The 27,157-nt window shown below is 51.3% G+C and overlaps 10 protein-coding genes across 10 annotated transcripts; 5 read left to right on the top strand and 5 right to left on the bottom strand.

Moving 5' to 3' along the window:
- Positions 1 to 34: 34 nt before the first annotated feature.
- On the top strand, positions 35 to 292 carry JCM6883_001739 (uncharacterized protein; the record flags this gene model as incomplete). Its single annotated transcript, XM_076635511.1, has 1 exon — positions 35 to 292. The coding sequence occupies one exon, from the start codon at positions 35 to 37 to the stop codon at positions 290 to 292; it is 258 nt and encodes an 85-aa protein (XP_076484515.1).
- Positions 293 to 830: 538 nt separating this feature from the next.
- On the bottom strand, positions 831 to 4,532 carry JCM6883_001738 (uncharacterized protein; the record flags this gene model as incomplete). Its single annotated transcript, XM_076635510.1, has 12 exons — positions 831 to 1,031; positions 1,166 to 1,394; positions 1,459 to 1,640; positions 1,703 to 1,783; positions 1,849 to 2,243; positions 2,312 to 2,328; positions 2,402 to 2,502; positions 2,568 to 2,737; positions 2,821 to 3,072; positions 3,165 to 3,611; positions 3,743 to 4,144; positions 4,247 to 4,532. 12 exons carry the CDS (start codon positions 4,530 to 4,532, stop codon positions 831 to 833), a joined length of 2,763 nt encoding a protein of 920 aa, XP_076484514.1.
- An 814-nt stretch (positions 4,533 to 5,346) lies between these two features.
- On the bottom strand, positions 5,347 to 5,801 carry JCM6883_001737 (uncharacterized protein; the record flags this gene model as incomplete). Its single annotated transcript, XM_076635509.1, has 2 exons — positions 5,347 to 5,491; positions 5,563 to 5,801. 2 exons carry the CDS (start codon positions 5,799 to 5,801, stop codon positions 5,347 to 5,349), a joined length of 384 nt encoding a protein of 127 aa, XP_076484513.1.
- A 1,013-nt stretch (positions 5,802 to 6,814) lies between these two features.
- JCM6883_001736 (uncharacterized protein) lies at positions 6,815 to 9,204 on the top strand (the record flags this gene model as incomplete). The annotated part of the gene is made up of 10 exons (XM_076635508.1): positions 6,815 to 7,375; positions 7,439 to 7,501; positions 7,569 to 7,874; positions 7,940 to 8,005; positions 8,063 to 8,228; positions 8,307 to 8,329; positions 8,391 to 8,475; positions 8,731 to 8,841; positions 8,903 to 8,974; positions 9,041 to 9,204. The coding sequence occupies 10 exons, from the start codon at positions 6,815 to 6,817 to the stop codon at positions 9,202 to 9,204; spliced, it is 1,617 nt and encodes a 538-aa protein (XP_076484512.1).
- Positions 9,205 to 9,409: 205 nt separating this feature from the next.
- JCM6883_001735 (uncharacterized protein) lies at positions 9,410 to 11,149 on the bottom strand (the record flags this gene model as incomplete). Its single annotated transcript, XM_076635507.1, has 5 exons — positions 9,410 to 9,702; positions 9,765 to 9,881; positions 9,952 to 10,090; positions 10,150 to 10,297; positions 10,356 to 11,149. The coding sequence occupies 5 exons, from the start codon at positions 11,147 to 11,149 to the stop codon at positions 9,410 to 9,412; spliced, it is 1,491 nt and encodes a 496-aa protein (XP_076484511.1).
- Positions 11,150 to 11,379: 230 nt separating this feature from the next.
- Positions 11,380 to 12,922, top strand: JCM6883_001734 (isopenicillin N synthase family dioxygenase; the record flags this gene model as incomplete). Its single annotated transcript, XM_076635506.1, has 8 exons — positions 11,380 to 11,520; positions 11,597 to 11,605; positions 11,680 to 11,753; positions 11,829 to 11,914; positions 11,981 to 12,321; positions 12,380 to 12,524; positions 12,595 to 12,698; positions 12,770 to 12,922. The coding sequence occupies 8 exons, from the start codon at positions 11,380 to 11,382 to the stop codon at positions 12,920 to 12,922; spliced, it is 1,053 nt and encodes a 350-aa protein (XP_076484510.1).
- Positions 12,923 to 13,372: 450 nt separating this feature from the next.
- JCM6883_001733 (uncharacterized protein) lies at positions 13,373 to 14,009 on the bottom strand (the record flags this gene model as incomplete). The annotated part of the gene is made up of 4 exons (XM_076635505.1): positions 13,373 to 13,387; positions 13,448 to 13,552; positions 13,653 to 13,860; positions 13,939 to 14,009. 4 exons carry the CDS (start codon positions 14,007 to 14,009, stop codon positions 13,373 to 13,375), a joined length of 399 nt encoding a protein of 132 aa, XP_076484509.1.
- A 654-nt stretch (positions 14,010 to 14,663) lies between these two features.
- On the top strand, positions 14,664 to 16,164 carry JCM6883_001732 (uncharacterized protein; the record flags this gene model as incomplete). Its single annotated transcript, XM_076635504.1, has 6 exons — positions 14,664 to 14,818; positions 14,888 to 15,259; positions 15,326 to 15,534; positions 15,590 to 15,711; positions 15,783 to 15,989; positions 16,054 to 16,164. The coding sequence occupies 6 exons, from the start codon at positions 14,664 to 14,666 to the stop codon at positions 16,162 to 16,164; spliced, it is 1,176 nt and encodes a 391-aa protein (XP_076484508.1).
- Positions 16,165 to 21,044: 4,880 nt separating this feature from the next.
- Positions 21,045 to 24,641, top strand: JCM6883_001731 (uncharacterized protein; the record flags this gene model as incomplete). The annotated part of the gene is made up of 4 exons (XM_076635503.1): positions 21,045 to 21,151; positions 21,389 to 21,737; positions 21,798 to 21,830; positions 21,969 to 24,641. 4 exons carry the CDS (start codon positions 21,045 to 21,047, stop codon positions 24,639 to 24,641), a joined length of 3,162 nt encoding a protein of 1,053 aa, XP_076484507.1.
- A 350-nt stretch (positions 24,642 to 24,991) lies between these two features.
- JCM6883_001730 (uncharacterized protein) lies at positions 24,992 to 27,157 on the bottom strand (the record flags this gene model as incomplete). The annotated part of the gene is made up of 8 exons (XM_076635502.1): positions 24,992 to 25,003; positions 25,069 to 25,401; positions 25,469 to 25,732; positions 25,797 to 26,128; positions 26,195 to 26,491; positions 26,557 to 26,690; positions 26,749 to 26,894; positions 26,979 to 27,157. Coding segments are annotated over 8 exons (1,697 nt in total), but the record flags the coding sequence as incomplete, so codon positions are not given.

Raw genomic sequence — 27,157 nt, 5'->3', positions numbered from 1 at the left:
TCAGACTCCTCTACTAGCGATCTTCGAGTCGTTGATGGCTTTGACGAATATTGCTTCCCTCGACCCGGAATTAACCGACAAAATCGCTCGACTTTCGCTTCGAGATCGACCCGCTACGTCCCTCCTCAACGTATTGGAGGAGTTACTACTGAGTCAGAACGTGATGGTCAGGAGAGCAGCGAGCGAATTGGTTTGTAACCTCGTTGGATCGGAAGCGGGAATTTCCCATTTCGAACCGACCACCTCCTCGTCCTCGCGTTTACACATTCTACTCGCTTTATCATCGGCGTAAGATATTCCGACGAGATTAGCAGCCTCCGGAGCTCTCACTTCTCTAGTCTATTCGACGGAGATTTCGAAGGTTCTCGCGGTGAACGACAAATACTTGGAGATGCTGAAAGGGTTATTGGACGATGATGAAGCGGGAGTCAGACATAGAGGGTATGAGGCATGGAGAGGGCTTGGGGAAGTGATTGGATCGATCGAAGATGGGAAAGAGAGGGAGACAATCGGGGAGAAATTGAGGCAGAAGGGAATCGTGAAGGAGCTGGAGAAAGCGAGAGGGAAGGAGAGAGTAGTGGAGTTAAAAGAGTCAATAGAGGCAGCAGTGAAGGCGCTCAAGTCGCAGGTAGACGGACAATGAACTCTCGTAAAGATTCCGTTTTGGAAAACGACAAGTTACTCGAAACAAACCGTCCACTGGTCCAGCCAGCAGTTCCTACGAGAGATCCAACCGCGTAAGGAGGAGGGAGAAGTACAAGTAAGAAAGGACAATCGACAACAGAAAACGAAGATAATTTATCGACTAAACAACCGCAACGGCGAACACTTTAATGACCAAACAACCTCAAGATGAGGTACATGGTCGAACCGAAGAACCTGAATGCGGCCAACCCTGCGACGGCCCAGAACAGTGCTACTTGATAATAGTTGACTGGCGGTCCATCGGTTGTTGAACGAGCGGCGAGGAAATTGGTCCAAATCTTCGATGTGAAGAACGTCACCAGGGCCATGTTAATGCCGAGATAAAACTGAAGAGGGAGACGTCAGTACCAGAGAACGAGTCCAGAACGAAAGAAGAAAGAAAACAAACGAGCAACTGCAAAGAGAGCAAAACTCGTCAGCCACAAAACCTCTCGACGAACGAAAGATCAAGTCCACTCACAGTATTCGTCCTAACAGTAGCGTAATGATCCGCCTGTTTTGCCTCTGCACTCCTCTTAGACTTCTCCTCGACCCGAGGTGCGCTCAATTCTTTCCTCATCGAAGACCACAACTCGTCGATATCGTCCGGTCTCGTCGGTAGAGATACTTCGAGGACTTCTTTCCCGTCTTCATTCTTCGTCTTCGAGGCTTTACCGAGATCTTTCACGGTCGTGTCTCCTTTCGTACCCCTACAACTCACTCGAGAATGAGAATCGAGCTGTGGACGCGAAAGAGAGAGGAGAGACAACGTACCATGCGAGATCATGAGTGTTGGCGAACGAGTAGATTGTGAGAACGATAATGAACGAAGGAACGAGTAAGAGGTATTGAAGGAACGAAGTGAGGAGATGCCAAGGGTCGAGATGGAGGATCGACGACAAGATGTAGAGACCATAAGTCGCAGCGAGTGCCAAGACGATATCGGTGAATCCACTCTGCTCAATATGAGATCCGTCAGCGTCGAGTGCTAGGTCAGAGAAAGAGCGAGAAGACTGACATTTCCGAACAAAGCTGAATAGTCGCTCCAGTCAGGAATCGCTCTCAGTTGAAGGTATACAGTCCAGACAGTGCAATACGCCTAAGCGAAACCGATCTCGAGTGTCAGCGAGAAAGTCGCAAGAATGGCAGAGAGGAGAAACTTACGGCGATAATGAAAAGAATCCCGAAGACGATGATAACAAACATATACCACCATCTCGATCCACTCGGTTTATTACCTAACGCACAGACGATCGTTACTCCGATCGTGCAAATGAAGACGTTATTCGCGATCGAAACGACATCTTGTCCGTGTCCTCCGAATGGATCGTCCGCCGAGTCTGCCGTCGCCGCGTTACAGAGGAAGAAGAAGGCGAGATAAAAGGATGATAGTCCGACGAACGAGAAGAAGAGCTGGATGAGATTGTAAAGAAAGATGATGCTCATCCATATCTTGCGAAGGAAACTCTGGCCGGAAGTTAAGAGGCGATAATAGTGAGTCGAGGCATGGAGAGCGGCGAAGAAAGCTCCGTTGTTCCATCGTCGACGTTGAGAGATGACTGCACACGATCAGATGGAGGTCAGCTGAGGCACGGCGAGAGGAAACGAAGAGAGCGTGAGAACCAACATTCTGCGACCGAGTCACTATTGCAGTAAGTCGACGGAAGCCGTCTATCAGTCTTCGTTCGCGCAGGATAGATAGGTCGACGGAACTCACGGCACGTCGGTCGAAGCTGAAGTTTTTACATATCTCAGAACCCATCTTTCTCCTTTCTTCGCGCAAATCTCGAAGCAAAGAATCCGATCCTCGGCCAAGTACTGTTCAGAGTCACTCCAAGCGTTAGCGGACATCAGAAGACAGTAAGAAAAGGGATAAGACGAACCATGTTCGAGTCGGCTAGAGATGCGATCGCTCCGGGAGCATGCATTTTCTCGCCGAGGAAATACGCTTCGAGCGGTTTACCGAGTAAGGCTTTGTAGCGATAGGCGGAGAAGGCACCGGGTAAGACAGAGATGAAACCGAACGTCGATTCGAGAGGTTTGTCGAGAATGTCTATCGAGATCGAAAGCGAGTCAAGCGATGCGTCTACGTTAAGAACGTCGCATTGAGAGGTAGTAACGTGTGAGAGTGCTTACTAGACATCTTGTATTCGAAATTCTGAGCCGCGACGAGAGGATTCCATAGATTCATACAACCTCTCCCCGTATCGACCGTGATTTCTCCACAAGCTCCTCCGACCTTCTTGTCTTTGTCGAAAGCTTTCCATAGTTTATAGATCGAGTCCGAGGCGGGTTTCGTACCGACGTCGATCAGGACACAGACGTTCGGTTGAAGTTGAGGACAGAAAGCGTTGAAGGCCCAGCGATGAGAGTTGAGTTTCTTCTTGTCTGGAGGACGGGCAGAAGAATTAGTCCGAGGAAGATATGTCGGATCATGAAAGTGAGAAAGCGGGAAGACCGAGAGAGAAAGGTGAACTCACTCGTTTCCTTCAGGCAGAACAGGATCTGAATCGGACTAATCCCCGCCTTGACCTGTCCATCCTTATCGACCACGACGTTCGTCGTATATTCGAACACATGAGCTTGAGTATCTTTTCCTTCGACCGTATCTTTCATAACTCCATCCTGATAAACTCCATACAATCCGAGCATTTTCAAAGTCCTATTATTGATCTTACTCCTCCCATCACTGACGACGACTACGACGACTTTCTTCCAACTATCCGCTCCCCAGGTTTTCGATCGAGAACGAGATTCGAGGTGTTGGATGTTTTTGATGACGGATTTGAACGTCCGAGTGAAGAGGACTTCGTCTTCGTTGTACATGGTCAAGATGATCGCGAGTTCGGTTTGACGACGGGAAATAGTTTGACGGAGGCGGTAGCGGGAACGAGTGAAATCGTCGGGATCTTCCGTCACAGCCGTATCTATCGAGACAGTACGATTGGATTAGCCAGTACACTCTCTCACGACTCTAGTCACAGATCATCACGATCGACTAGTTCATCTCGACAGACCGTACGAATCAAAACCGAGTCGGAACGAAGATTGAGCTCACATCTCAATTTCCCACTTTCCCATTCCTCCGATCCTCCCTTTCCCAACTGTGCCAAACTTCTCGCGACCGGTAACTCTAGTACCAAATGACCATCCGTCAATTCTACCTGTTTCTTCTCCCTCCTCTTCATGACTCCCTGCCTCAATTGCGCGTATTGAGTATTCGGATTCTCGTAGTACCCTCCGAAACCGCCTACGAATTGTTGATGACCATGCGGACCGGGGGAAAAGTAACCTCCAGGGTTCGGAGAGGGTGGGTAGTAGGGAGACGGAGGAGTAGCGTGAATCGGTTGAGGGGGAAGAGAAGGAACGGCAGAGTTTTGATAGTAGTCTTTTTCGGAGTAGGGCATGTTGAGCGCCGTGTGAGAAGAGGCGGAATGAGCGTCATCGTTGGCGTAGAACCCTGCACGAACGCAATCAAGCGGGAGAAAGGAGAAAAGGGAAGAAGAGTTGAGTGAAACGAGAACGACACGCGAAGGAGAGGGGAAAGTGACAGTAGACTGACCGTACAAATCCGTGTGATCTCCTCCACTTCCTTGGTGGTAAGGATCGTTCCCGCCGTTCGAATGGTAAGAAGGCATCTGTTGACTAGCGAGAGCAGGTCTTTGCGTCGTCGTCGTTGTCGAATACTGCCCTCTATCGACTACTGGTGAATGTCCTCTCTGAGGTGGTTGAAGCGATGGAGAACCATAGACTCCCGTAGCTTGACTCGCAGCTCGAGGTGGTGGGGGAGAGAATGCTTGGTTGAAAGAATGTTGTTGGTTGAAATCTTGGGATGCTCTGCGTCTCATCTTTTATGAATGTCGTGATGTAGCTGAACCAGCAGCCGTGCAGTTGAAAGAGCGAAAGAGTCGATGGAGGTAAGAGAAGAAGGGGAAGGAGAGAAGACAAGGGAGAGCAACGCGACTCCCTGCTCTTCACGCGACGATTTTCTTCTCGATCACAAATGATGTGCAGTTCGCTTTCCTTTGCAATGCATGGGCACGTTATAATACAGTTCTAATCATACAGTCCTCCTCCTTCATCCCCAACCACCGAGAGAGCCTGTAGCGAGAACGAAAGAACGGGAGAGGTCAGCGCGTCGTTCGTTCCCTTTCTCCTTCATTGCTTTTCCTTCTCGCTCAACCAACCGATTCATTCAACCCACTATAGAGAAAGCGAAGACACGAGTCAGCTACCAGTGCAAAGAGAGAGGAGAGGCAGAGGGGAGTTAAACTCACTCAGTGTAACTATGAAAAAACCATCATCGTTTCCGCGTAATGGGTAAACAGTTTGGCTCTCCCTCTCCACTCCGCTCCTGGGAAGGGAACGGAAAGGTGACGAGGATTGAGATTAACGCAAAAATTGGCGGATGCGTGTCATCCTTGGGCGCAGAGGAATCGATTCGACTGGAGAGAGAGAGAGAGGCGGGCGTAGAGTTTTGGCAAAATGGGCTTACGGGGTAGATGAGGTCGAGAGGTGGAGTCGGTGATGCTGGAGAGAGTGAAGAGAAGAAGGGTAAGAGAGAGGCAGTACTTTTTCTTTTTTTTTGGAGAGAAAGCCCAATGCATGTACTCACTCAGACTACTTTTACAACAAGTTAAACTACTTCTCCAGTCCAGTGATCTATTCTGTAGCTACTTCTGGCGTAGGGGCTGGTTTCTCTGCTGATGTTCTGAGGACGAGAGGAGGGTTCGCTGATTGCCAGAGATACTTTGCTCCCCTCAATGGCTCGTACTCTTGATCTTCCGGTGTCACTCGTTTGCCCTTCCTACCAGCTCCCAGTCTCCCTTGTCAGAAAGCCAGTCTCGACTGAGAGAAGAGGAAAGATTGTTGGCTCACCAGTACAGAACTCCGAACGCTTCAGCCTTCAATTTCCCCTGTTCGCTCTGTTTTAATTGTACTTTCTTGACCTCGTAGAAGCATGTATCTTGCGCAGCAGTCGGAGTTGAGGCATCGGGCGAGGGAACGGGTAAACCTTTGCCTTTCCAGCGATTTTGGTAGACGAGAGATCCGACACCGTCTTTCGGGAGGAGGGATAATAGTTGGGGCAGCTTCGAAGCTTGGGCTCGGATAGACATCGTACGGGAGGGAGCGAGGAGGAGGTTGAATGAAACGGAAGAGAAACTTTGTTCGACGAGGTTGATCATCGACTATTCAACTTGTGCGACCTCTACGACCGCAAGTACTCGCCGGAAACTCAATCAACCTACTTCAGACCACACCGACCTCCTCAGATCAAGTCCTCCGCCTCTCTTCCGTACCTGCACCGCATTCTCAAGTCTCCCTCGAAAAGATGCCTCGGAACGATTCTACTGTACCGAAGAAGGGTAAAGCGAAGGGTGAGCCTTCTGTATGACCCTCTGCTCGGGTCAGAGCGCTAATGGCTTCGAACCGGCAGCTCCTCTGAAAAAGACCGCAACAAGAAAAGGGAAATCCTCGAATTATAACGTCGTGAGTCTCTAGTTCCTCTTGTTGAAGGCAGCTTGAGTCTGTACTGACGCTATAATACGATGTGTGTCCCCGCGGTAGTACATGGATGTGAGCTCATATCGTTGCGTCTCCCGTTTCGTCGCACGAAAACCTGAAAACTTACGCTCTTCCCCTTTCTACGCATCGTTCGGCCGTACAGTCGAAGCTTGCAGAGATCAAGAAGAGTGAACCGTCACTGGCACACCGGGAAGCGATGAAGAAAGCTATGGATGCTTGGAAAGTAAGCAACTTCTTCATGTCTTCTGAGCAAAACTCCTTGTTCTTAGCTTACTTGATTCTTCTCTTCTCCTGATTTGTTAGGCCGAGCAAAAAGGCAAACCAGCACCGAAGTAGGCGACGCAGTCGCTGCAGGGCCGCTCACTATACGCCTATCGCTTAGATTTCTCTTTCCATTTGGGTCACGTCGATTCCTCTCGGGTTGTTGTAATATTCTCTTTCATCTCGTGCCCTACTCAGCCGTTCTCTTCTTCGACTAAGAGCTGGCGGTCATTCGAGGTACCCTTATCGAGCGCAACAATCCGAAGGGGAGTGTGCGAGATACTGATGACACGCGCTCTTCTTTCTTGCCTTGTTTTCTTGCCTTACCACTTCGACTTCCGCAATGGTCGAAGGTCCTCTCCCGCATCCTCCCAGTCATGTCGACCTGGACTGCTTCATGCAGGACGACGCATCCCTCGCCCTCGCCGCTGCGCTTCTGATGGAAGAACTCCAAACTCGCAACGACGCCAACCTCGCTCAAGAACTTCAACTCCGAAACCTCGAAGCCTACAGAAGTGGCAGTCTAGTCAGTGGAGTTGGGCGAGATGCATTGATGGTCGATGAGGAGACAAAGGAGGAGGAGGAAAAGGCTCGTGCACTCTACGTGTCAAGAAGGGAAGACGACGCGACCACTTCGATCCGCCATCAGATCGATCACATCCAGTCGACCATGTCGAAATCGACTATCGCTTCGCTTGCCGGGAAAGCTCGAGATGTCGTAGCGGATCAAATTCGAGCTCGTCAATTGGATCAAATTCTCGAAGCAAAGGCGAGGAAAGAGCAGTTGGATCACGAGTTCGCAAGGGTACTTCAGAGAGAAGATGATGAAGGTAGGGACCTTGAAGAAGCGGCTCAACAAGGACTCGAGGCTGCGCTCGGAGAAGCGCGAGTCCGGGAATTGATGGTAAGTGATTCTGGTTCTCAAACTAAACTTCGAGAGTTTTAGCTGACATCAAGTTGACTGTAGGCCGCACCGAAACTTCGCGCTGCCGAGCCTCACGAACAGGATTTGATCAACTTCGAAGACAAGGTGAGTTCTCGCTTTACTTTTGGGCTGCAAGCTTGTCAACGGACTGACTCGTTCGACGCTATGATAGGGGAAAGGGGCCGCAGCTCCACCTGACCGAGAAGACCAGGCGGTTGAGGCGACGAGCGAGACTACCCTGGTTGACGATCCGTCTCTTCCTCACTGCTCAATCTGTTTCGACCGAGTTCGTATCACGTCGAACCCGTACTCTGCGTCACTCGAAGCACAAACTTCCGAACATATCGCATTCGGCATGTACGTCGGACCGCGAGAGGATGGACATATCGCTTGCATTGATTGTTTCGGTTCGTACGTCGAAAACAAACTCGATGATGGAACGCAAAAGGTCTTCCCGGTCAAGTGCTTTCAAGTTAACGTGAGTCTCTCAAGCTCGCTTGAGTCTCTCGCTCGGAGCTGATCTGTCTTCTTCGTTCTGCACAGTGCTCCTACGTTCTCACGGACGAAGATGCTGAACGTGCTCTCGGAACTGAGAACCTCAAGGTTTGGGTACGTCTCGTCCTGCTACGTGCAGTTCTTCTGTATGCTGATCTCGATCGTCGCCAGCATTACCGCCAACTCGCTGATGCGCTACCTCCGCTTTACTGCCCGAATCGAGCTTGCAGCGCACGAGTCATTCGACACGATGATCACGACTACGACAAACCCGACGCTGAATGTCCTCTCTGCAAGACCTGGATGTGTGCAGATTGTCAATCCCACAGGCACAAAGGTGAGTCATGCGAACTTGGCAACACTCGGTTTTTCTTCTATTGGAGAAGGTTTAGTTGACCCTCTTTGTTCACCGCAGATTTGACTTGCGAACAGTATCAGGTACGTTCTGCTTCGTTCGACGTTCGTCGACTCAAGCTGAAGATTGGTTCCTTTGGCGTAGGCTCTCCCTCTCGACGAACGCTCTCCTGAAGATATCGCGGTCTTCGAGCTCGCTCGCCGTGAAGGCTACACCCGCTGTCCAGGCTGTAAGGTATTGATGGAGCTCACTGAGGGTTGTTTCCACCTGACTTGTCGTTGCGGAACCGAATCGTGCTTCCGTTGCGGTTCACGTTGGTAAGTGCTCTCTTTCGACACCGATTCCGTCGAGACTCGTCAGCTCACAGATCTATCCGGGCTTCGTAGGCGTCGAGAACCGGGAGAGAGAACCGGCCGCTGCTCGAGACAGCCTCCGTGTCCTCTCTGGAGCGAAGATCGATTGATCCGTGCAGAATATCGCCTAGCTCAGGCTGCTCCTCAGGACGTCAGACATCCTGTAGCAGTCGCTCTTCCCGGAGCTGGTGCACGTCAAGACCGATTTATTCAACGCATGGACGCTCTTGAGTTCCTCAATGGTGAGTTTTTCACAAATCAGTTTGCGGTCGAACGAAAGCTTGACCTGAGTTCCGCGAGCAGGACCGGTCCGTTCTCGGAACGAGTTCTCCCGTCGAATGCGTTACCTCTGTCTCTGTGGATACTGCAACAGAAGTAAGTTCCTAGTCCTGATGTCGGAAAAAGGGATTCAACCGGTTTAACGTCAGTTCGCATTCACAGCTTTCGGCAGTTCTCAAGCTCTTCGACAACACCTCGCCTCTCTTACGCACTCCGTCTACTTGTGCTGCAACACGCTGTACGAATATCCGGAAGATTTACAACAACATATTCGAGCGCAGAGGAGGGATGGGACCCAACATGCACCTCGTCGATACGTTGTATAGCTCTACGTTGTCTAGCTCGACTGTCTATTTCCGATCGAAAGATTACCTCGTTCTTCCATTGCTCTACAAATTTTCTTTTTTTGCCTCTTTCTCGGAGTTTGGACCTCCCTGCAGAACTGCATTCGCGAGTAACCCGTTTTCCCCTCAGTCCCATCTACGTCGTCAAGCGAGAGTTCGATGCCGTCGCGACAAGTCTCGGAAAAGACTACTGTTCCTCCGGGTTCCACTGTGCTTCCTCTTTTGTCTCGTTCTCCCCCAAATCCAGCTTGATCCACCCTTTGTACTCTGCATTCTCGTCCAACTTTTGATCGACGCTCAGGTTAAACTTGATCGCTTCGTTACCGACTGCGAGAAAGAATCCTCGTTTGTCGTCGCCGTCAGATTCCATTCTCCCTTTCTCGCGAGTACGTCCTTGAGGTCCCGCAAGAGTCGTCCTAGCGAACAGTTCGATCACATTGGGAGGCGAGTCGGACGGGGGAAGGAATGGGATGAGCAAATCTGCGAAACGAAACCGGAAGTCAGCTCGTCTTCTCCGGTCGTGAGGGGAGGAAAGCTTGTACCGAGCGGGACCGGTTTTCGCGAGTGACCTATCGGAGTTGCCAGGAAGACTTTCCGATTCGGTAGAGGAGTCGGCTTCGTCTTTGCGTTCGGAGGAATGAACCAGCCTAAAACTAGACCTGTTCGTTGATTCGAATTCGCGAGAAAAGTTAGCTCGAGCGCCAGATAGGCGGATACATTTGAGCTCACCCTCGTAGCACCGGCGATGAGCCGATTCGAAAGACCAGACGGGTTCACCAGTTTCCGAAGCGATTTTCACCCAGAACCATTCGACGGGGTTCGAGATGTTCCACGCCGGGAACAGCTTTTCGAACAGAATTCGACGGTACTGCATACAAACCAGAACGATCAGAATAAGCTCTTGAGGAGGATGGGCAGGGAACTCACTTTGACTCGATTCGTCAACCAAATCGCGACGAGAACAGGTTTCTTCGCGCTTCCGAGCAACTCCGGAACGTCGAGCTTCCACAAATCGTAAGGATCGAATGTCTCGTAAGAGCCAGATCGAGTGGCAGAAGCGTTCGGCCAAGGAGGACTACGTTGCAGGGATCGAATCAGTTGCGCTACAAAAAGGGCTGAACAGGAGAACTGACTCCATGATCAAGATGTCCCATCCTCCTACTTCTTGAGCTATCTGTGAGATTGCTCCTGCCGGATCCGACCAAGATTCGCTGAAATTCGAGAGGAGGAAACCGCTCGAAGGAGGAAGAATGAGACGAAAGGGCGAGAATTTGTCGGAGTCGTTCTCGTGTAAGGGCAAGATGAGCTCCTTGTCTTTCGAGTTGTTGACGTGCAAGGAGCCGACGAGGTTCTTGATCGATTTTGAGCTGCAGTCGTCGAGTTGAATGATCTGTGCTTCGATCGAAGAATCCTCGCGACTTGCCGTAGCTCCCGCGAGGTCGAGCTCCTTACGTCCGTCTTGGTCTTTCTCGATCCAGTTGATCCCGCTCCCAGTACCCTGGTCTCGAATAATACCTGTCCAGTCCTCCCCTCGAGTCAGATCGATCCAGCTCTGCCTCACCGCATCGACCGCTCCCTCGAGATGCAATACGACTTTCGCATGGTGTTCATCCGATTCCAGATCCGTCGTCGTCCTATGTTTCGCCTGATTCTCCCTCCTCACAACCCAATCTGCGGCACTCATCTCTTCATTCGATTTCCCCTTCTTCCTCTTCTTCTTCGGCCTTGCATTTTCCTCTATCTCTTGTGATGATATGTCGTATGGTCGTGGAGGTGCAGAATCGAACAGTAGGGTGCAGCGGGAAGAGAAAGATGTAGAATAACTGAGAGGAGCCGGAAGGAGGTCGTGAGCCTCGAGGGAGAGTTGTCCGGTCGTCGGGTCGAATGCTGGTACTTCAACGGTGTGCAGTATCGAATCTCCGGTCATTCCGCGGGAACCGAGGAAGAGGAGTGCAAGCAAACTGTTATCGGTCAATTTCCATCTCTCCGTCTCGCCGTCAGCTCGGCCGATACAGTAACTCTCAACGCGGCTACGAGCGGTTCTCCGTAATCCACGAGGCAGTCCCCCCCGAAAGCCGTTCCGTCGCCCTCGCTCTTCCTCTTTCTCTCTTCTCTCCGCTTCGTTCATTCGGTCCTGCTCTGTGCTTCCACTCGACTATGTCTGTCCTCAGCACCGGCCTCGGAGATCGACTCGTCTCAACCGACGTCGAAGCGAAAGCTTTCGATCAACTACCTGTTATCGACCTTTCGAGGCTTTCTTCAACGAACTTTGAGGACCGGAAAGCGCTGGCAAACGAGGTGAGTCGTCGAGAATAGCATCTCCGGGTTAACCTGACGAGAAGCTGATTGATGTAATTCCTCGTCGTTCTCGCAGATCCAACGAGTGAGTCTTTCGCAAAACTCGAGATTGCAGCGGAGACGAGCGAACAAAACTCAAAGCTGTGAACGAGGGCATAGGCATCAATCGATATTGGATTCTTCTACATTTCGAACCATGGAATCCCGCAAGAAGTAGTCGACGAGGCTTTCGAGTGAGTTTGCGATTTCCTCTCTTTGGGTCCGTGGGCCATGTGTGCTCTGACTGATGGAGCTTGACTCGCCTGTAGACAAGGTCGTCTATTCTTTGAGCAACCAACAGAGAAGAAGATGCTCGTCGACTTGCAGAAGAGCGATGCTTTCAAAGGTTACGCTCGTAAGCTTTCCTCTCCTCCGGACTAGCTCACAAAAGCACAGTCTGCTTACATCTCAGTGTCAACAGCACTCAAGGGCGAGAACGTCGACCCCGCATCTCGAGGAGACGTTCACGAAGCTTTCGATATCGGCGACGATTCGCAGACGATGAAAGACGGTAAAGGGAACGGAAACCTTTGGCCTCCCTCTGCCGACCTGCCTCAATTCAGACCGGCTGTCGAGAAAGCGTTCAACGAAGTTATGGCTCTTGGGAAACGACTGCTACCCCTCTTCGCTCTCGCGCTCGATTTACCGGAAGATTTTTTTGATCAACAAACGAAGAATCCCGGTTCGACATTCAGGTTATTGAGCTATCCTCCGCAGTATGGAGAAGTCGACTTGAAGGAAATAGGAATCGGTGCTCATCAAGTGAGTCTGAGTTACGAGCTCGAGTCATTCTCAGGCTGACGATGATCTTGCTCCGAAGGACTACGAACTCTATACGATTCTCGCTCAACATGGAGACGTCCAAGCACTTCAGGTATTGAACGCCGCCGGGGAATGGGTCATGGCTCCCCCAAAACGTGGAACTTTTGTCGTCAACATCGGTGATCAATTACAGCGAATTACGAGTGAGTCTCCCTCGTTTCTTACCTATCATCCAGCTGCTGGAATACTCAAACAATCGCTCTTGCATCGTAGACAACGTGTTCAAGTCGACTGTCCATCGAGCAATCAACCGTTCAGGCCAATCGAGAATGAGTATGCCCTTCTTCTTCGGTTTGGACTACGATGCGCCTCTCAAGGTCAGCTCCGTCTCTCTCTTTCTCCTCCTCTACGAGCGAAATGAGTACTGACGAGACATGAGTCGCTCTAGGTTCTCCCGAATTGCGTTTCCGAATCGCGACCTGCCATGTACGAAGAGATTCTCGCAGGAGAATACGTAGAGAAGAGGCTGGCAGAGACGTATATTCGAGTCGAGGAGAAGGAAGGAGAGGAGGAGACGCCGAAGAAGCCGCTTATTGGGTAGAGACGGTCGTGCGAGATTGAGAGAGGAGTTGTAATCTCGAGACGGCTTAAGTGGCCACCGGAGCAAAGGGATAACACGAAAGAGGTATCGAATCGCCCAGCGACAGCGTTGGAACCAAGTGGAGGAGTGGGAGGCGTAACAACTGAGAACGACGGAGTTCTGTCAATGCTTGTTTGCTTCCCGGTTTTGTGGTTTGAGACGCTGTCTGCAAGTAGTTCATTCAACACCTGTGGCCCAGACGGAGAAGATCCGCAGATGAAGGCTGTCAGCGAGTGTGGCCCGCCCTTCCAGACGATGACGCGATGCTCGATATCTCGCGACACGATTGTGGACCGAAGCTGTGCGCTTTCCTCTATTTTATGTACTGGACTCGTCGCCAGTTCGCAATGAGCTCGATGAACGTCGTTGCAAGCGAAAAGAGATCCACAGCGCCAAATTCCCGAACTTTTCTTAACCGGGACCGACCTATAAATGCGAGACTAGTCAGCTTCGAAGAACCCATCGAGGGAGAGCGGATGTGCTCACCTTGGGGATATCGTAGTGAGTCGGAAGAGCTTCGAGTTGCTCGTTGAACTCTGCGACTCGATCTTTGTGGGATTTGACCGCAAACTTCTTCGCGCGTTCGAGCAGCTACAGTTTAGCGAGGTAAGAGCGTCAGTGACACGCTGTGACGACTACACTTAGCTTCAGACCGCCAGCCTCGAGCCGAGAGAGGAAAGAGAAGACTGACCCTCTCCCGCTGAACTTGCTCGAACCTCAATTGAGCCTTCGTCTTGACGGGACCTGACGATGAAGACCCACTAGCGACTACCGGCGACTCTGAACGATCTCCCCGTTCTTCATCATCCTTAGTCGTCTTCGTCACTTCCCGACTTTCCTCCTCCTCTCCCCCCTCGCGAGCCTTCTTCGAGCTGCTACTCTTTCTCTTCTTCTTCTTCCTGTTGAATGTATCACGCTTGAATCAGCTCATCGGAAGGGCGAGGAGACGGGAGAGATCAAAGGGGAAATCAACTCACGAAGGATCTGCTCCCCCTCCTTTTAGTTTGAGTCCTCCACCTGGTTTGTGCTTGTAGTCTGATGAGGGCATGCGCCGAATCTCGGTTCTGGAAGGAACAATCGAGAGACGACGCTGATGGTGGAGAACAAACAAATGATTCCGACGAATCTGCTCTTTCCTCCCGCCGCATCAAGTCTCCTTACAGTTGGTGATCGACGATGCACGCATGCAGAGCCGACAAAACCGTAGGAAGCCAAGACGACGGCCCGAGGTCGACCGCAATCAGTTCCCGCTGTCTCTCGTCCTCCGATTCGATCTCTCCCCCGGCTTGCGACGTTCGCCGCCTTGTGTGGCTCCCCAGATAGTCATCACTAACTTCAGCTACCTTCAGGCCGCTCCGACAAGCAATGTTGAACGATTCGTCGCCGCCATCGCTCGACTTAGCTGATCAGGCTTTCATAGAGGTCTCTGGCGTACAGAGGACGCCACGTAATGGTTACGACAGATTTCTGACGGGATTCAGAGAGCTGCAGTCGTACTCAGTACGCGGTTTGGAGGAGATGAAGCGCGCTCTTCGATTTCCCCTTCTCCTTGTTCTGCACTGATCTCTCTCGATTCCCCTTGTTCTGTCGGTCTTGGTCAAGATCCTGCACTCTCTGCTCTGTCTCTCTCATCCGTTCCTACCCACTGTCGCTGGTTCGACACTCTCTCCACTCGCTTAGCCGACTCTCGCTTTTCAACAAGATGCACATCTTCCTTATTCGCTCCCTTCTCCTCGTCCTGGTGATGTCTGCTCCCTCCCTCGCTTTCTATCGTCATCGAAGGTCCACCTCGACGGAACTATCCACGGCGACTCTCGACCTCGTAGAAGCTCGTTTAGCCGAAACTGCAAACGATACGTAAGTTTCTCTCTCCCGCTTGTCAGGCTCTTTCTCCGAACGACGTACTGACCACTCTCACTTGTATAGGTGGGTGTCTGGTACACGCGCTGAAGCTCTCCTCGAACTACACTATCCTTCTTTATCCGTCTTTTCTGCAAACTACACCTCGGCTCTCGAAGATCCTGCAAAAGTTCGACAACTCGTCGATTCCTGGTCGATGAAACGTAACTCCAAGTTCAAAGTTCTCGCTCATGTTCCTGGAGGCGCTGCGGGAGATCCACCTGCGCTCGGAGTACCTTTCATCGTCGTATCGCAACAAACTTCGGAGGATGAATGGCGCACGAAAAGTAAGCTCTGGAATGAGGCGACGGCTCAACTCGACTACCTGTTGGAAGAAGTTCCTCGTACTCGGGATGGAGCGATATCACATCGACCGCCGAACGAAGAGGTTCAACTTTGGTCAGTTCTCTCTCGCGCTCTCTCTCTCTTTTCGTTCGTTGGCTCACACTGCGTTCGATACCAAAGGTCTGATTCCGTCTATATGGTTCCGCCTTTCATCGCTTACTTCGGAGTACTCTCGTCGAACTCGACGCTCATCAAAGAAGCTTACAACCAATGCAAACTTTACCGTCAGTACCTTAAAGCGAAAGACTCCAACGCACTTCAGCACGTCGTACTCGGAGGATGGCAGGACAAGGGTATTTGGGCGACGGGAAATGCGTGGGCAGCCGCAGGTAAGGTCAATCTCTCACCCGACTCGCGACTCTGAACTGATTCGGTTCGCGTTAGGAATGACTCGAGTGATCGCTACTCTGCAACATTCAGCTTACTCTACCAAGTTCCCGAAAGAAATCCGTGACCTCAAGCACTGGACAAACGAGATCTTGGTCGCCTCATTCTCGACGATTCAAGTAAGCGCTCTCGTTTCCTCTTTTTCTCTCGCGTTTCCGAATCGAACGACCATTGATCACGTCCCGTATAGCCTGATGGCCTCCTCCTCAACTATTACGACGATTCGACCTCGTTTACCGATTCCGCTGGATCAGCTCTTCTCGCCGCGACAGCCTATCGACTCGCTCTTCTCGACCCCGGTACCGACTATTCGTCTCTCCTCGAATCTGCGTCGAACATACGTCTGGCGGTGAATGCGAGAGTCGATAGAACAACGGGTTGGCTCAACGGTGCCGTCGTAAGTCCTTTTCTCCGACGTCTTCGGAGTCGTAACGCTAAAGATTGTTGGACTCGCTCGATAGGATCCGCTCTCCTGGAAACAGCGAACTGATAAGAGTCCGGAAGCTCAAGCGTTCGTTCTACTTCTTCATTCGGCTTGGAGAGATTACGAAGCGTCAAAGCTTCGAGACTAGAGGTGTGGATTATCCTGCAATTCAGCAGCATTTCGCCATCCGCGACCGATCTCTGATGAGGGGGGCACGCGCCTAGCACAAGACAACGAACGTTCGAACATTAAGCAGGATCCCCTCGTTCGTGGGTGGAAACGCCAGCGCCTTTCACAAGCCCTTGGCTTCGAATCTCACCTCTTGCCTTTCTGCACTTAACAACGGATGGACGAACCAAGAGCTCACGATGAGTACAGGCGATACGAGGAAGAACTGAACGACAAGCACAGGCGTTACCAGGAAAAGCTGGAGAAGGCGGAAACAGCGCGTGAGTCGAGCTCGTCATTTGCTCTGACAGCTCTCATACTGATGTTCCTTTCTCGCTTTCTTCTACGAAGACACACGCGGTGAGTGGATCTCGGGCGCCCTGATTGATCGCGGTTGAGCTGATTTCGAGCTCTCTTTCGTTACTGGTAGCTCTGAAGAGATGTGCCGAAGCAGAGAGTGAAAAGATCGACAACATTGAAGCAGAGAGTGAGAAGATCGATAAAATTGAAGTACAGTATGAGCTGGAAAAGATAGGGTCTCTAGCGGAAACGGAGCTTTGGTCGATTGGTTCGGATTTGTCCTTTTCGTCGTACATATTTCTCGAGCTGATCGTCCGATGCTCGACTGCAGTCAGAGGTACCTCGAATCCCGCAGACGTGGAAGCTATCTGTCAACGATACCGAAGTCTGCTCCAGTCCCCTATCGGTTTCAACTACGTCAAGCTCTTGCGAGAAGCAAACGAAACTGTCAGCTTTATCCGTCATTTCGGCCGCTTATGAACGAGACTGATCGCTTGCGCCGCTCCCGTCAGTCATTTCCTATCACGATCATCAAGATGCAGATGGCACACTTTCGAGACGAACATCTAGGTCAATTTTGGCATCAACGAGATCAACGTTCGAGGTGGGCGTCAAATTTCCCGAAGTTTTGGAACGAACGTGCGTAGTCTCGGAAACCCATACTGAAGTTTCACTCAGCTGATCCTCTCTATGCCCCTCCGACAGTCGGATCAGGTTCGTCAAACTTCCCGCTAGGAGGGATCAAGCTGACAAAAGGTTTTCAGTCTGCCTCCGTCTTCTTGATGATTTGTCTCGCGAGACAAACACTTCTACAAGCATATACACTCTCGTGATGCGACATCGACAGGAGGTCCTCGCCGTCGATGGTTAGTCTTTTCCTTTCGAGTTTTGCCTCCCACTTTCCTCGATTCACTCAACCACTCGAGTTGGCAGATACGTCGCTCGAGGTCATTGCAGATGGCATTTCCCGAGCACAGTCGGACTTTCTTGTCATGGCTTTGTCCGAGACTGGGAAGGAGTTGGTCGACACGATAAGACTGATTCAAGCCATCGCGAGTTCTTTTCTATTTTCTGATCGGATCTTTGAATCTCGAACTCACGTGTGACCCCTCTAGGCTGCAGCAAGACCTCGCGAGCATGCTGAACAAAACGCTTCCGACTTTCTCCACCTTCCGACGAATCTTCCCTTCAGGCAACCTCAGTATCGAATTGCGATTCAACACGTCGCGGAGCATTACCCGGACCTGCTCAGGATCAAACCTCATCATATCACGCACTCTCACGAGCACTCTCTCGCTCGTTACGGAATGAGTGAACGTCGAAGACAAATTTACGATTTGGTTTGAAACGTGCGGGAGTAGTTGTGAGTCTGTTTCTGCCTCCTGTCCCTTGGCTCCTGCGTGAGTGCTGATCATCATCTTCATGAACAGTGTTTTGTCGTCTCTATGGAGCTCGCGAGACGTTGTCAATCGAACCTACCGACGTTTTGAGAAAACTTCGAGCGTTGCGCTTTGATCCTTTTTCCTCTCTTTTTGACGAACCTCTCCTTCTTGGCGAATTGCACAGATCGCTGCGCATTCACAGACGCCGCGTGGCGACATAATTCAGCAGAATCCTCGCTTCCGCGGTGACAAGAAAGGGTACGAGCTCGAAGACGAAAGTGCCAGTGCTCTGTTCCTCGCTTCTTCCTCTTCCTCCTCCTTCATACTTTCGTTGGTCCTTCGTTATGGCGGCGCAACAGCAATTCAACGCAAGGTACAAGGAGTTCAAACACTCCTATGAAAGCGCACAGGCTTCGGGTGAGTCCATTCTCGCGGTGCAGCTTGGCTTCATCTATTCGCCGAAAGAACGGAACTCACCTCTGTTACACAATATGATGAATAGCTGAAAAGAGTGAGTGAACTCTTTTGTTCCACGTCTGAACAAAATTCGAAGCTGATACGACCAACCTTGTCGATCAGGCAGGAGGTTGTTGAACTGGAGTGGTCACAAAACGTTGGACCACACCACCGTCAAGGCGGCCTGGGAAGGCATTGAGGAAAACGCGGAGCGAGCAATTGAGTCAACGAGTAGGTTTTCCTGACAGAATTGCTCCCGAGGAGACTTTTTTGTCGTCAGAACTAACTTTTTGCGCTGACGCGCCTGCAGTGAAGAATCCTCCCGATTTCAGTGCGTTATACACCGTCGAAAATCTCTTCCAATCCTTTTTCCGGAGCACGCAAGGGCTCGATTTCTTAGAATATTTGAGAGACACCGAACAAGCTGTGAGTTCTGTGGCGATTATGCTTACGGCTCCTGGTCTCTCACCTCGTCATTGTCTTTAGGAACTCAAGTTTGAAGCAGCTCGGATCAATTTCGCAGCTTTCAAGCAAGAACATCCTGCACTCCGGTCCTCAGCAGCCCGACAAATACCCTGTATTTTGGGATAATCGTACGTTCTGGTCTTTCCAAACTAGATCGAGCCTATGCATCGCTGACATCGGATCGAACAGTTGGATCAGGTCAGTTTTTCCCGTCGGTTTCCCGTCTGAGCTACCGACGAAGCCAGTAAATCGACTTCTTCTGCAGCCTGTCTCACTCTGTTCAATACCTGGAAGAACGACCGAGACGTTGTCACCTACATCCTCGAACATCGAAAGAGAATCCTCGAGTTTGTCGGTTCGTGCGAAGAAAAAACTTCTCGTCTGTGAGGAAATGCAGAACAACTGACGTAGACATTGTCTCGCAGCTATTCACCCAGGGCGCCTCGACGCACGAGATTGGTGGAAGACTGATGCAGCGGTCGTCGTCTGTGCCATCTCGGAAACGGGTCAAGAAGTGACAAAACTGCTCAAGCTCATCAAAACCATCGTGAGTCAGGTCATTTCCTCTTTGCTGTATACGAAGCAACGGCTCATCGTTGCCTGATACCCACGTCTCCATTCATAGCTCGAGAACAAGCCTGTCAATAGATATAGAGACCTCGGCGAAGTTGACTTCATCGACAAGCGTTATCGCTATGCGATCGGCACAATCAATAGATCCTATCCCTGCAGTGAAGAATCCTCCCGATTTCAGTGCGTTATACACCGTCGAAAATCTCTTCCAATCCTTTTTCCGGAGCACGCAAGGGCTCGATTTCTTAGAATATTTGAGAGACACCGAACAAGCTGTGAGTTCTGTGGCGATTATGCTTACGGCTCCTGGTCTCTCACCTCGTCATTGTCTTTAGGAACTCAAGTTTGAAGCAGCTCGGATCAATTTCGCAGCTTTCAAGCAAGAACATCCTGCACTCCGGTCCTCAGCAGCCCGACAAATACCCTGTATTTTGGGATAATCGTACGTTCTGGTCTTTCCAAACTAGATCGAGCCTATGCATCGCTGACATCGGATCGAACAGTTGGATCAGGTCAGTTTTTCCCGTCGGTTTCCCGTCTGAGCTACCGACGAAGCCAGTAAATCGACTTCTTCTGCAGCCTGTCTCACTCTGTTCAATACCTGGAAGAACGACCGAGACGTTGTCACCTACATCCTCGAACATCGAAAGAGAATCCTCGAGTTTGTCGGTTCGTGCGAAGAAAAAACTTCTCGTCTGTGAGGAAATGCAGAACAACTGACGTAGACATTGTCTCGCAGCTATTCACCCAGGGCGCCTCGACGCACGAGATTGGTGGAAGACTGATGCAGCGGTCGTCGTCTGTGCCATCTCGGAAACGGGTCAAGAAGTGACAAAACTGCTCAAGCTCATCAAAACCATCGTGAGTCAGGTCATTTCCTCTTTGCTGTATACGAAGCAACGGCTCATCGTTGCCTGATACCCACGTCTCCATTCATAGCTCGAGAACAAGCCTGTCAATAGATATAGAGACCTCGGCGAAGTTGACTTCATCGACAAGCGTTATCGCTATGCGATCGGCACAATCAATAGATCCTATCCAGACATTTTGGCTCTCCTCACTGGACACCACGAGTCACTTTTCTCCCTCGCTCATTCGAGGATGACTCGACGTCAACAAGGAATCTACGGTTTTCCTTGATTGATTCTTTCGTCCCCTCTTGATCAGTCTTCGTTCTCGTTTATACGTTCTTCACTATCCTCGTTCTTGCAAGACTCGAACTTTGGCTTCGTACGAAACTGTCTCGGAGAGTGACGACTTGAACGGGCAGTCGAAGCTTGCCACAGTCTCGAAAGCAGTATTGAGCTCGCTTGCGCCTCACCTCTCCTCGTCGGCACGAGCAGTTCGTTCTCCCCGTAGCTCGCTCGTCACCTTCATAGCAGCTCAGTGAGACCCAAGCAGACGGAGAACGGACTCGGAACGGTTCCGTCGGCAAGCCTTTTCCCCTGATTTCTCTCGAGCGACTCGAACTTTCGTTTGGGTGAACAAACAGAAACGACGACGGAGAACGAGAACCCACAGAGGGGGGAGAGCGACAACTCACCCTTTTGAACCGGGATCGACTATCGCCGAAGATCTTGAACAAAAGTGGAAGTGTTTTGTTTTTGGGAGAAGTCGAAGTCGACCACGCGTCTCCCTCGATCCGACCTCAGCAAGCGCCTAGCAGACAGCAGATCAAGTGTGGATGGAGGTAGATTCGCAACCTACCAAGGTTCCTCGCCTACCGTCCGAAGGTTCGACGCGGGAAACTTCGCATCCTCCTCCTCATCCTCACCGACCCGACTCTGAGTCGTAAGTCAAGCCCACTCAAGTCTCTTGGTTAGAATGGAAAGTGCATGGACGGAAGGGGAAAGGAGATAAGATAGCCAAGTCGGCCGTGTTCCAACTTGCCTCGAGGGAAAGAGTGGGAGAGTTTTTGACCAACTCGCGCTAGGCTTCAACCTCTCGCGATAGCATTCGAAACCTCTCGAAAGGATTTGAATACTACTCAAGAGCTTATCACTGACCCGACTGGTCTCTATCTCGTAGTGGATCGACTCCTTCGGTCAATCAAATTCGAATTGCTTCTGGCTCATCAACTCCCCCTCTTCCTCCCTCTACCCTCGCGATAAACTCGGCTCGCAATTCACCAGCACCGACAACATCTTCGCGACAACCCTCCCCGGCAGCTTCTACCTCGACGAGACCAATGGACGACGAGGCGAGCGCTGCCGCGATTCTATCGAATGTTGCCGCGAGTGCTCATTCGGCATTAGTGGGAGGATCATCAAATGAAGCGAATACACCGAGGAGTGGTCCTGGGAGTGTCAACTTCGATCCCGCGGCCCCTCATGCTGTCGACGGATTACCAAACCCTTTGCCAGCGAATTACGACAAGGTGAGCATCCATGTCCTGTCTCAGCGTGATGATGAAGAGCTGATCACGAACTTTATACAGTCTCTACCGATTTGCGCGAATTGCGCGACCCAAGTGAGTCGAACCCACCTTTTTCTATTTTCCCCCTCGCTTTCCCGAAAACCCTCGATCTTTCATCCATCTTTCGGCGATAGGGTCGATCCCGCTCGTGATAGACTCTGATGCTGACTCTTTACTTTGGATGTCCCTTAGACTACCCCACTTTGGCGACGATCTCACGACAGCACCCATATCCTTTGCAACGCTTGCGCCCTCTTCTTCAAAATGAAAGGAAGACCTCGACCAATCTCGCTCAAGACGGACGTAATCAAGAGTAGGAACCGAAGTAAAGGGAAGAGTACGAGTAAAGATCGAGCCGCCGCGATGGGTTTAGTCGCTGCGAAACCGATCAGTTCATCTTCGACTTCCGCCTCCGCTTCTACCTCGACTCCTTCGACCTTGACGCAACGAACTGGAAGCTCGAAAGAGAGGAGTGAGAGTATGACGAGACATGGAGATGGAAGGAAGAGTGGACCGGGAGGAGCAGGAGAAGAAGAAGAACACGACGGGAAAGACGGGAGAACGAAATCTTGGGGAGAAGCCGCGATGGACTCAGATGGGAGGAAAGCGAGAAAAGTCATGCCAACCGCTGCGCCTCCTCAACCTCCCTACGGAATGATGGGTTACCCCGGTTATCCTTATCCCTATTCCTTCCCTCATCCTCACGCTCATCAACCGTACCCGCCTCCTCGATCTCGTTCTCGTTCGTCCGATCCGAATCGACGTGCTCACTCAGTCGACGCTCGTGCGAGAGGTACTCCCGGAAGTTCGAAAGAAACGACTCCAGCTCCTCAAACTCCCGGTCATCCTCCTCCGCCTCCTTTCCCGTACCCGGGCTTCCATCCCGGTGCTCCTCCTACCGAAGGCTACCCTCATCCATTCCCTTACTATCCCTACGGCGCCGGTTACCCTGCACCAGGCCAGCCTGCTCATTATCCCGGTTTCCCTCCTCAACCTCATTTCCCTCATCCTGCCGCCGCCCTCGCTCACGCCGCACAACAAGCCCACCAGGCTCTCGCACCTCCTTCGATTGCGCACGCTCAATCCGATTCGAGATCTCGGGCGACGACGGAAGATCCAGCCTCGAAACCTCCCTCAGCTCGAGCGTCTCCAAGTCCGACACATTCACCTGCTCAAGTTCCTTCGACTTCGGCACCGAGTACATCAACGAGTATGGCCGCCGCAAGTATCTCGAATCCTCTCGCTCATCCTCTCGGACCTTACCCGGCTTGGTACGCTCACACGGCTCCACCTCCTTCGAGTTACCCTCATCACCTCCATCAACCTCTGCAACATTCTCCTCTCTCGGGCTCTCGACCTCCAGCCCACAACGCTTCTTCCTCTTCGTCATCGATCAATCGTTCTTCGTCTCGTTCTCCCGCAAACAGCACGAACGGCTCGAAACCTGCCGCGGCGAACGAAGAACATTCCAGAACAACGGATTCAAACGGCCGAGTCACTCTCGCACCGATCACTTCGACGTCTGGAGGTCTCAACGGGGCGACTCCGAATTCGGGCAGCCCTCGTTCGAGCGCCGAAACGATCAGATCAAACAGCAACAACAACGTTTCGTCTCTCTCGACTGCGGAAGACAAGATTCACCTCCCTTCGATCGCATCTTCGATTCCTCCTCCTCCCCAACCTCATCTTTCACATTCCTTCTCCGCCGCTGTCGCCGCCGCTACCGCCGCGAACGGATCCACTTCTCAACCTCAACCTAATCGAATCTTCGACGGTCAACCCACCCTCCTCTCTTCTTCGACGAACTCTTCCCACTCCGCCTCGCTTCAACAACCGCAACAACGTTCACGACGAGAATCCGTCTCGTCTGCTTCTCCTTCCCTCTCTGGTTCTTCCGAAGGTGGGATCCGATCTCCTGAGGCTCCGGCACCGAGAGCTTTAGCCGGTTGGGGAGGATCCGCTTCGAACGCGATTGCTGGACTTCATGCGCTTTCTTCACAAGGAGGAGGAGGAGGAGGTTCGAGTACATCAGCTGCGGATGAGAGGAGAGGTAGAAGTGAGAGGAGGTTCGATGATTACGGAGGATCGGGATCGAAAGGGAAAGGGAGAGAAGAAGATTCCGTCGCTGGAGGAGGAGGAGGAGGAGGAGGAGGAGGAGGAGGAGAAGGGGACGAAATGTTGGAAGAAGTCGACGAATTAGAAGAAGACGATCCACTCGAATCGGGACAAACGACAGTAACGAATCATCGCGCCCCTCCACCGCCTCCGCCCGCAGAATCGAATCGAAGAATGGTTGGAGTCGAAACTGGCTTGAACGAACTGAGAGTTTCTTCTTCTTCGGGCGGGAGTCCACTTGTCGGGAATAAGACTGCAGGAGGAGGAAGGATCCTTGGAAATACGAGAGGAGGTAGTCGATCGAGGAGTGGAGTGAGGGGAGAATCGGAACGAGGAAGATCTCGAGTTATTTCCGCGACGAGGGGAGGATCTTCCAGTAACTCTCGAGTTCGAGGATCATCTTCGGCTTCAGGAGCTTCATCGAATCGTTCGATGGTCAGCGTCGGAGGAGGTGGAGGTGGAGGATCGTCTCGAGAAAATTGGCCGCCGGAAGCTCTCGCCGAAATCGCTCGACTCAAGAGCAAGATCTCGGAATTGACGTTCCTCAACGGTTTGATGCAAAGTCGACTCGGTCAACTAGATGCTGGAGTTCCAACGAGAACTGTGACGAGTTTGACGGCGGAAACTCCAAGACCTGATGCGTTCGAACATGATGACGAGGAGGATGACGAGGGACATTTCTCGAGATTGGAAGGTGTAGGAGAAGAGGTCGACGAGGAAGGAGAGAGAATGGAAGAGGATCAAATTTAGATTTCATCGAGTTTTGTTTTTTCGTGGAGTCGCACGTTTTCACAGTTTTCGCTTTGTCGTTTTGCCTCTCGCATTGTTTTGTTTGTACTCTTTGCAAACCAATCTAGACCATTTAACTCGCATATTGTCTTGCTTCTGATCGCGAATGAGAGAGAACAGATAATCCGAATTCGTTTACACAATTTTTAAGAACTATTCCAACCCTCTTTCCCTTCGCTTTCGACACACACACCTTTATCGAACTGTGCGCGCTCCAAACGAAGGGGCAGAGGGTCGCGGAGATACTGACAGACAAAAGACAGAAATAACAGACAAGCGAGAAACCTTTTTCCTTTTTCGACTCTCGTACCTTAACGAGTACGCTGTGCGTTACAACCTGGTTCAGTCGTCCACTGACATTGAAAGACTCAGACTTTGCGTGACTCACGAGTAGCGTAACCCATTGAATCCCACCTCCAACATTCGAAAGTCTCACGATCCCCTCCCTCTTCGCTTCCTCGAGGTATTCTACCCATTTCCCACTCTCGAACGGTTTGTTCCCATGACACGTCAACCTCGAAGCAAGTGAATGAGGAGTCGTGTTCATGATACGGTTGTTGAGGAAGGCTCGAACGAGGGGAACGAATTTGAGAGGGATCGGATTCGAGGAAGAAGAGAGAGAAGAAGGGGAAACGGTGAGAGAGGAAGAGGAGGAGGAGGAACGAGGTTGACGAGTCGCAGGAGGAGAGTGAGGTGACGAGGGAATGGGACGATATTGAGGCTGATCATTCGAGCGAGAATCAGCAAACGAACGAGAAAGAGAAGAGAAAGAGTTGGTTGGAGCTCACCGTCAATTGAATCCAAAATTCGAACTTCTCTCCTTCGATTTGACCCGTTTCAACAATCCTCGCTTGCACGGCTTTCTCTGCGTATTTCGAGAAGGATTCGTTCCCCCAAGGTCTCGCTCCTCGATCAACCATTTTCGAACTTACGAGGCTGAAAGTCGCCCAACAATCGGGTTCGGCGCGCAAGACTTGGACGAGTACGCAAAAGGAGGGTTGACCCTCCATCGCACCCGGTTGAGAAGACGAGGAAAGGGGAGCGGAGTAGTCCTGAAAAGAAGAAGTCGAATGAGTGAGTTGAGCTTCGACAGTGACGAGGAAGAGAGAGACTCACCTTGACGTATTCTTTCGCTTGACTGATCGGAATCGCCAATTTGATCCATTCCGTTCCCTCCGTTTCTCCCACTCCAAGCTTGACCAACCCTTTCTCTTCCGCCGCGATCGAGTATTTCTTGAACTCTTTCGGAAGAGAGAAGTCGAGAGGGGGTTTCGGGAGACATTTCAATTCATATGCGATACTTCCTCTTAGCGGGTACGAGCTGGAAGAAGGGGGAGAGAGTCGGTCGAGGAGGAGGCGAATGAGAGGTTTGAAATCGTAATTTCCGGCTTGAGGAGTCGTCACAGTCGTTCCGGATGTCGCTTTCGCGTATGAGCGAGGAGTTGACTCTGTGAGACGATTGGTAAAGATGTTACTACAGCCCGAGGGAGAGAGTAGAACGACAATCGACTCACCCGTCGAAGGATTCCCATTCTGTCCCGACGTTCCAACCTTTGACTGATCCCCCGTATACTCACTCGTTCGACGAGCTCTTTCCGTCAGATCCCTTTCCGCAAACAACAAAGGGAACCTAACTTCCTCCAAACCCAACATCAAGATCTTTTCAGCGCAAAACGGCGTCGTTCGCAACAAGATGACCTTGTCTCGATGACCTGACGTCGCCAACGCCGCGAGGATCTCTTCGTAGCCGTTGTCGTGAGTACCTCCGAACAAGACGTGATCGCACGTAGAGAGGAGGAAGGGGAGATGACCTGCGAATCAAGAACAATCTTTCAGCCAATTGAGAACAGATGGCTGAAGACGAAGTCAGACTCACTCTTGAGGGCAACGTCGGCACCTTGAGGGATATCTCCGACGTCAGACATGGAGAAAGCGTAAGGAGAGCTATTGAATCCTTGAGCAAAAGTCGCCATATCGTCTCCGAAGAAACTCGACAGTCCCCGCATATTGCTATCACCTTCGAAGAGTCAGCGATCTAATCGATCGAGAGAGGAGAGAGTGTACTCACAAGAAGGAATAAGCTACTACTTCGATTCGAATTTGCTTCTCGTTTGCGAAGAATTCCTTGCGAATGAACCTCTCGACGTTGTTCTTCAACTCGATAGCGGCACACCTCCCTCCTTGTCGTCCTTTACTCGTATACGCTCGCGTGAACTACCCACAGGCGTGTCAGCTGTTCTCGTATCGAAGGAGTGGCGAGAAGAGAGAGAGAGAAAGAGAAGAAGAGAGAGGACTCACGTAATCGGCATCGCCATCCAACAAGACTCCCACCTTGACTGACAACACTGGAGAGTGAACGACGATCGAGAGAGAACCGATCGAGGTAGAAGGGGAACTTGCTGAAGCAGGAGCCGTCTCTGAATCGATTGAACAAGTGGTCGAGGGAGAAGTGGGAGAATCTTGAGAGGTAGAGTCTT

This window comes from Sporobolomyces salmoneus (assembly GCF_050403485.1).
Source record: "Sporobolomyces salmoneus JCM6883 DNA, S_salmoneus_JCM6883_v1_ctg108, whole genome shotgun sequence".
NCBI classification, from domain to species: domain Eukaryota; kingdom Fungi; phylum Basidiomycota; class Microbotryomycetes; order Sporidiobolales; family Sporidiobolaceae; genus Sporobolomyces; species Sporobolomyces salmoneus.
This window is presented reverse-complemented; position numbering and strand designations above follow the sequence as displayed.